The sequence below is a fragment of the Diorhabda carinulata genome, chromosome 3 (assembly GCF_026250575.1).
Source record: "Diorhabda carinulata isolate Delta chromosome 3, icDioCari1.1, whole genome shotgun sequence".
NCBI classification, from domain to species: domain Eukaryota; kingdom Metazoa; phylum Arthropoda; class Insecta; order Coleoptera; family Chrysomelidae; genus Diorhabda; species Diorhabda carinulata.
The window spans coordinates 16721516-16730134 of record NC_079462.1 but is presented as its reverse complement, the minus strand read 5'-3'; the positions used below and the strand labels follow the sequence as shown (position 1 = coordinate 16730134).

Below are 8619 nucleotides of genomic sequence, written 5' to 3'. Positions count from 1 at the left end.
ACTAACGTTTATTATTTGACAAAACTAACAAGTCAAATATTCTTGACAAGCAAATAACTTTCCTTGAAATACACAATCGAAAAAACATAATTATGTTCACCATGCAATGTAAAGGCATTCTACCGAATGTGAATATATCTATGATGAATTATTTAGAAACTGAAATAACCAGTTCGAAACTTGATTCTAAACCAGAGGATGTAGAAGAGAAAAACAGCCTTGAAGAGACCACCTACGCTGACTCGGAATTTTCTTCGGATGAAGAAGAACCAGCTTTATTTGAAAATCGTGTTCTATGCGGTAAACTATTAAGTAACGCTACTAAAACAAACGTCCAAATTTCACCTTTTCTTAGGTTATTGGGGTGTAAATAGATTCGAGAAACATGCGTGGGCCGATAGTAAAAGACCCTTCACAAGAATCTCACGTTATAGAGACATTAGGGATTTTACAGAGGAAGAAAGGCAAGGAAACCTGTCGAAAAGAATCATTTCTACTTCTCTATCCTATATAGAAAAGTCACCATACGACTTAAAATACGCATTCTGCAAATGTAAATTAGAAGGCAAGGTAAACATTCATAAACAGTTTTTTTCTTTACATCATTATTCGTATCCTATCTTTTTAGGGTTTAATCGATATTTCAGCCTTAAGACCATATCACTATATTCAGTATTTGAATATTTCTCATAATTGTTTAACAAGCTTAAACGCTTTGAGTGAAATGCCTTACTTACAATATTTGGATGCATCTTTCAACAGTATAGAGAATGCATTCGATTTTACACCACCATTATATTTGACTACAGTAAATTATACTGGTAATAACATTGTAACTATCCCTAATTTGACAAATTTTTGGTCAATCGTACATCTTAATATGTCTAATAATAATATACATGAAATTAGAGGATTGGACGGTCTAAAGTATGTATTACCCATTTTTAATCCTCTATTCTAGGTGTCTATATTTGCTTATAATGTTTAAGAAGTTTAAATTTCAGATATTTAATATATTTGGACCTGTCCAAAAATAAAATAAGGATGCTGGAAAATTTGAATAATTCGAATATGGATACTTTATTAATCAAAAATAACAACATATGTTTGTATCGTGCCGAAGCATTTCATAAGTTAGAAAGATTACGTACAGTAGATTTATCTTTTAATAAACTGACGTCTCTACAATTTTTACGTCAAAATTACATGCTTGAAAATGTTATTATGACCAACAATGAAATTTCACAATTTTTAGAACTGTTCTATTTGAAGGACTTACGATACCTGAAAAGGTAGGTTTTGTTCTTTGTAAATTAAAGAGTTGACTTTCGAACAAATTCTTTACGCAATCAAGTCAGATAGTTGAAATACTTATTCGTGATTACCTATAGAGGAAAATTCCAAGAACCCAAGCTTGGCCCAACCATGTAGAACTTTGGGCCAAGCTTGTAAACCAGGCCTGGCCCAGTCTTGGTAAAACTGTGGAGTGATAACGATGGGCCAAGCTTGGTTGCCAAGACTGGGCTATGCTTAAATGCCAGGGCTGGGACAACCTTAACTACCAGGACTGGTCCAAGATTAAACATTCATTACATAACTTTTTCTTCATTATCTTTATTTCATTTCTTCAATTAGTTAAATAAAAATATTAAACGCTTCTAGATTGCACAAGTCTGTACCACTATCGTTAACCTCCCTCACAGAGCTGATGTTCACACTTAAATAATTTAAGCTTTTAAGTTCACAATTGAGTTAGTCTTTTTTTCTCAATTCAATGCACGCCATCTTTGAACTCGAAGATACGCACCAGACATGGTTAATTTTAGTAGTAATAAATAATAAAAAATGTGTGATAAGAATATACTGAATAAACTAGAGATCGGATTGATCAGACCCATAATATAAAAAAGTATGGCTGCCGACGGGCGAAAATACTCGAACCACGCCGTATGTAGGCGAACAGCCGAAGCTTGGGTTCCCAATGAATGACCAAGGCTGGGTTAACCAGAATTGGCCCTACCTTGCTCGAAGCCTAGGTTGTCAAGCTTGGGTAATCATTGGTATGGCCGGAGCTGAGTTAAGTAGCCTGGCCCACGCATAGGCCAATACAGGTACGCCGATGCTAGGCTTCCCAGGACTGGCCCAAGATTGGCCCCGTTGTCAACTCTGGGGTTTCCTGGGTATGGGTATGATGATGATAGAATTTGATAATTAAAAACGAAACGAACTAATTAAAAACGATCATTTGTTTTTTCCAGTTTAAACCTAATAGATAATCCAATAGCATCAATGTCTCATTACAAATCCATGTGTCTTAGAACTTTCAAAAAGCTGCAGTATTTGAACGAAGGAAAAGTTACAGCTGAGGATAGAGTTAATGCGTCCACAATGCAAGATATTAGTCTTCTTTATCCACCTCATGTAAAGAGATCTCAACTTTTACTTCTAGAACAACTCAAAAGGTCATATATTTTTACTATAATATTGAATCCATAAAAAAAATTCATGAACATTTGAATGCTAGATTACAATTTATATATTTTGTACTTTCTGAATTCTTATAAACTAGTTTAATTAGTAAATATTATCAATTTATATTCCTAATTCCTTCGTTGATCGTTTTAGACCTAACACCGGCGCCCACGTGTGCCCTTTTGACCAACCTCATCCAAATGTGATAATTATTATAGGCCCGCCAGGTTCCGGAAAACGAGACGTAGTTATGAATTTTGTAGCTGAAAGCAGTTTGTGAGTACAAAGATATTAAAATTTTCAGACCCGTAATTAATTCCAAGTAAAATAATCATTTTGGACTGCACTGTATTTCTTTGTGAATTAATTATGAAAAATAAATATTTTTAAATATTTCAGACTCCAATTGGGGGTCAGCTATACGACGAAACCCAAACGGAAAGATGAAAAATTTGGCATAGACTATTACTTTGTGGATAATTTAAAATTCATAGACATGCTAAAAAAAGCAGAGTTTCTTTCGATTTCAGAATTTAATGGATACCTTTACGGTATAAGTAAGTATAACATTAGCTTTTTGAAATAATTCAATACCTTATCAGAATTTAATATCTATATATTTATTTAAAGCTCATCAAGAACTTACGAAAGGCAGAAATTCGATTTTGGTGTTTTTCTCTGATTTGGAAACCGCACTTGTGTTAAAGATGGCCGGTATAAATCCAGAAATTGTTTTAGCGCTACCCAGAGATGAACAACTACATTTGCAATGGGTCAGAGATAAATATTCTTTCGATCAATCTCAAGAACTTTATAGGTACTGGATACGTGGGTCATTAAATCCCGATACTGAAAAAAAAAGTTCGTTTCTGATTCAAGCTATTTTTTTTGTTAGTTATTGTATTTTGGATATAAAATAGTTTAAATAAATTAGTTTAGAAACAGATATTTGGCTTTGATGATGACCATAAGTTCACGTAAAAAGAGAATTTTTGTACCGGGATATTATGACCCATATTAAGACAAACGTTGTATATAGAGTTGAAAAATGGAAACTGTCGACATTCTAACAAAAAATGGAAAAAAATGCCAAAATAGACAGATGATAATAGATAGTTTTGGGAATTAATATTCCAAAATTATTATTTTTAGCAACATGAACGATGGAATGTTTACCTCTACACATCCAGTAGCTAGAATTTATCAAGTTGATAAAGATAATGAAGGTGAAGACAGCGATTTTTCAAATGATTCATCTTTTATAATCGATGAATCAGATTCTCTCGAGGAATCAGAGACTAGTAAATATTCACAAATTAGTAATTACAATGATGAACTTGTAAGTAAAAGATTGTAGTTTTAAAATTTATAACTGGTATCTATCAAACATTCTTGTAGGATGATCCATCAAAGTTTATTTTTAAACCATCACATTCACAGACTTCGCTAAAATCGTGTCCGTTAGATACGGGGTCGCAGAGGTGATAATTAAAAAAGTGTAACTATTTTTAATTTAATATTATCATCAATTATTTCCTAGACTTTCAACTTCGAAGGTAGCTTCCGTAAAATTGGTAAGTTCTTTCAATAAAATAATAATAATTTCTAAATAATATAGTTAATAATAATAATAAATATTATACCAAGCAAATTGAACCGATAGAGGTAGAATACACGAAAAAATTAATATACGAAAAAAGTTTGGACGAAAATGGAAAAGAATCGAAATCATTGGAATTAAAAAAAAATCTAACAGGTAATTCTTACCCTTTATACGTGGTTTTACTCAATGAAAATCCAATTATTATAATTAAATTGTTTATAAAGTGATAATTATCTATTAAAGATGATTCGAGATACAAAAATTTTTATGATACTGGAGGATCGTTGAAGAAGTATACAAAAAGCGATTACGAAAACACTGAATATTGTTCCAATGCCGGTTTTATGCCAGAAATTGAATCAAAAAATGATAACAATCAATCGATAATGAAACATGGAACTAAAACCGTTTGTGTATGTTTTTTTTGCTTTGCTAATAATAATAAAACTACAGCTGTTTGTTCTATTTCAAGAAAGATAAATTTGGAAAACGAGTGTCTTTCAACTGGTTGAACCAGCCCGATGGAAAGATTTCCAATCACTCATTTCAAAGAGGTCACTTAAGAAGCGTCAGCAATACACATATTTTTACAAACCTTGAAGCTCGGTTTGATGAGATTCCTTTATTGAGTGCTTTAAGTTCTACTAAAATGGAAGTGCTCGATAAAAGCAGATCTTCAAAAACAGTTTATACTTCGCGTAAGTTTATTACTACAGGTGAGAAAATAGAATTTTTTATACCGTTTTTTATTATAGTCTCAGAGAGATATGATACATTCAAAAATGAAAAATTATCTTCGTTTTTCAAGTACGTTATAAATCTTAGGAAAAAACTTTTAGAATTACATTATCAAAATCCTGGATTGTTTCATTGTGTGGTGAGTTCATTCATATCATAGGATATGTATGCATAAATTTGTATCAATCATAATAATCAGTAGGTATTATAATATAATTGAAGTAAAATTTCTTTCAAATTAGATATTCACAGACAGTCCGGATGAGTGCATATCAACTTTAAAAGATATTGCCAAGGTTTTAACAGAAAACATGCACATCGTCAAGAAATGGCAAAATGGGCCCGATTCATTTGAAAACCATCCTCGTTATCAGCCGATAGTGAAAAACAGAGTACAAAAAATGAATTTGCATCAAAATCCGTTCACAACGATATAGTAAGTGAAATTATCAATAGAAAGAGAACGTGGAATACGATTATTATTCTAAATATTTATATTATTAAAATGTTTCAGTGACGAGGTACAAATTGATTGAAGAACTTAATTTATAAAACTAATCCAACTAAATCGACATATTTGTGTAAAATAAACGAAAAAAATAAATTCTTTAAATTCCCTCGTAACTATCAACTTGAACATAATAATACTACATGTGTATGACGCAGATAATAAACATTTCCTCTGTTTATAAGCGTTCTATATGGGTTGTTGAAAATATTTAGAAAAACAACGCAAGCGTGTGGAGAGAGACCTTGATGAAAGCGAATTCCGCATATTATGAACCTAATTTCCAGATTCGAGCGAAAAGACTGGTCTTGATATAAAATCAATAAAGTTAAAGCCTCCTTTCGCTCACTTATACGACTCGTCGCAATTATTTTGTAATGAAATTAACGATATAATTGAGGAACGTACGTCATTTGTATTATGCAGTTAAGTGATAACAAAACTTTTTTTTGAGTTTTCAGTGGATAATAATACATGAAGGTAGGCAACAAGTTTTACTTTGATTTAATGAAACACGATTTCTTTAAATTGATAAAGATAATACATACTTAATTTTTAAAATATACTGTATTATTATACCCCTTAAATCTAGCATGTGTCATAAACATTTTAGAATCTATAAGGTTATGAGTCGAGATTCGTTTTTTATCTAATTATAAAATAAATGGCAAGTATTTAAGCTAAACATTCAATTGTTTACAATTTTTCATAGTATGTATAAAATCTTTTTAATTGAAACTTTCGAGAACATTGAAACAATTTTTCAGAGGGGGTTATCAGAGGATTGAACATTTCCGGATTTCCAGCTAAACGTTTTTATCAAACTCGATAAAATATTAATACACATGTTATTACACAATATTTTTTTTAATTCAGATGGACTTGCTGAAAGCATTAATTGTTGTATCAGAAAAAGCAGCGAACGTTGCTAGGGTATGCCGTAAAGATGAACATCTTTTTGAACTTTTAGTACAAAAAAAGAAGACGGCCGAAGCTAATCCTCGATTTGTTGAAGATTTCAAAACTCTTGCCGATGTTCTCATACAAGAAATGGTTAAACATGACATTGGAAAACAAGTAAGACTAATCAAATATGGTTATAATTGTTTAGATAAGTTTACAACAAACTTTTGATATATTAAAAATAGATATCATATATAAATACATATTTATATAAAATTTTATAATTTCAGTTTGAAGAGCTAGCTCCTAATATAAGAGGAGAAGAAACTAACATTTTTAAAAATAAACTTGGAGAAAAAATATGTGTGGAAATTAAACACAATGAAGAAGAAACTTCAAACCTTTTAGAAACAGTGTTAAACGGTGATCACATCGCTGCAAGACTTTTGGCTGGAGAGGTACATAAACACTTGAATATAGAAGATATTAATACTGACGTACCTCACGAGCCATTTGACGTGAAATTTAACGAATTGGGAATATGGATAGATCCGATAGGTAAATATTTGTCAAACAGAAAAAAAATATTATTTGTACAATGATTTAACGTTGATTAATTAATCAATTTATTGGAGTTGTTAAGATTTTAGTGATACAATCAATACGTTACAGATTGTACCGGGGAGTATGTTCACGGTGGTGCTGGAGAATGTATAAATAATGTACATCTAAATGGACTTAAGTGTGTTACAATATTGATAGGAGCATTTAATAAAAATACAGGAGTTCCAGTTATGGGTGTTATCAATAGACCATTTTTAGATAAAGAAGATTCTCAGTAAGCTAAACTAAACTTAGATTAAAAAAAAATACAAATAAGTTAAATATTAATGTCTTAAATGTCAATGTTTCAGTCTTTCATGAGCTATACCATAATTAATATTATCGAGTTTTTAAGAAGAATAAAGGATAATAGTTTTTTTTTTCAGGTTTTCGCAGCAATGTATTTGGGGCGTCTCCATACCTAATTTCAAATACAAAAGTACACTCAAAAAGCCCACCCGAACAAACACCATTTGTATAAGTAGCAGTGAAGAAGAAGGCATTAAAGAAAAATTAGAAAATCATGGTTTTAATTTAATCCAAGCCTCGGGAGCTGGATATAAAATTTTAACTGTTATTTTAGGTAAACAAATATTCAATCTTATTTAAAATTGTTTATTAAATCTATACTTGAATACCTGAAGTCTATAAATTAATTTGTAGTTAACTACAATATCATGAGATTGTAGAGTGTTCGGTTTGCTGTTGAAAGTGTAGATGGCGTTTTTCGATGTAATATACTTCATTATTTTAGTCAATACCTAATTTCATTTTCTTTAATAACATTTACTACATTTTTTCCTTGATTTTATAGGTTTGGCCGATGCTTATATTTTAACGAAAGGCACAACTTTTAAATGGGATACTTGTGCTCCACATGCTATTCTTAAATCGATAGGTGGCGACATTGTAAATTACGTTGATATATCCAAAGAAAAAATCGAGAGTATTCATTATTTTATTGAAGAAAGTACATGTAACTTAAATGGAATTATAGTGTACCAAGACGATAATATATTAAATGAAATTGTTGGCATTCTAAAGTTGTAAATATTTTTTCTTAATAAACATAGTTTTATATAAAATATTTTTGTTTTATTTTTGTTACATATTAAAAATGAATGAAATGAATGAATAAACAGTATAGTTAAAAAGAGCTAGTCGGTAGATGATACATTATCTGAATAATAAAACATTACATATGAATGCAAATAATTTTTAGTAATTTAATGAAAAACCTTTCAAAAAACGATCGGTTCGTTAGTTTATTGCAACTTATGTGTCGTGGAGAAGATAGAAAGATACTATATGATAAAATTAATTCCAAATTCTCTCTGTTTGTTATTATTGTTATTTTTGTTAGTATACGCTAAATTCTGTGTAAACAGGCGTTAAGATTAATTTTTTGTATGGCTGCATAATTCGTTTTTCTCTTTAGCCTTAAGAACTTTGACAGAATGTTTTTTCGAGAATAATTTAAGAGAGGTTAGGGTTGTTCCAAATAGAATGTGTTAGATAAAAGCATTTTAAATTAAATAAAAGATGAAACAGACACCACAGTCTAATTATTTCCACGAAAATTTTTGTTTATTGATATTATCAATCCAGAGTTAAAATATGTATAAAATTAAAAGTTGAATGTACGTTAACCTAAAATATAAGTCCATTAGATTCAAGTTAGGTTAGGTTAACTATCAAACTATATCTGAATTTATAATACTCTAACGAGAAAAACTGTTTAAATATATTAAGCTAAATCTATAATTATAAATATTGCATTAATACCTTACGA

The 8619-nt window shown here is 30.3% G+C and overlaps 2 protein-coding genes across 3 annotated transcripts; both read left to right on the top strand.

Moving 5' to 3' along the window:
* The first annotated feature begins 19 nt into the window (after positions 1–19).
* Positions 20–5505, top strand: LOC130891660 (uncharacterized). 2 transcript variants are annotated; one of them, XM_057796521.1, is made up of 17 exons: positions 20–300; positions 356–570; positions 629–927; positions 1005–1292; positions 2259–2462; positions 2626–2748; positions 2872–3029; positions 3103–3289; positions 3625–3811; positions 3871–3953; positions 4013–4046; positions 4120–4228; positions 4319–4488; positions 4548–4773; positions 4831–4952; positions 5056–5249; positions 5328–5505. In XM_057796521.1, the coding sequence occupies exons 1-17, from the start codon at positions 93–95 to the stop codon at positions 5347–5349; spliced, it is 2829 nt and encodes a 942-aa protein (XP_057652504.1). In that variant the 5' UTR covers positions 20–92; the 3' UTR covers positions 5350–5505. The 2 variants fall into 2 exon arrangements, with proteins under 2 accessions (XP_057652504.1, XP_057652505.1); XM_057796522.1 differs by having other exon boundaries at positions 57–300; positions 2319–2462.
* A 5-nt stretch (positions 5506–5510) lies between these two features.
* LOC130891663 (inositol polyphosphate 1-phosphatase) lies at positions 5511–7912 on the top strand. The gene is made up of 6 exons (XM_057796530.1): positions 5511–5801; positions 6198–6398; positions 6515–6782; positions 6897–7062; positions 7214–7410; positions 7642–7912. Exons 1-6 carry the CDS (start codon positions 5796–5798, stop codon positions 7875–7877), a joined length of 1074 nt encoding a protein of 357 aa, XP_057652513.1. The 5' UTR covers positions 5511–5795; the 3' UTR covers positions 7878–7912.
* Positions 7913–8619: the final 707 nt, after the last annotated feature.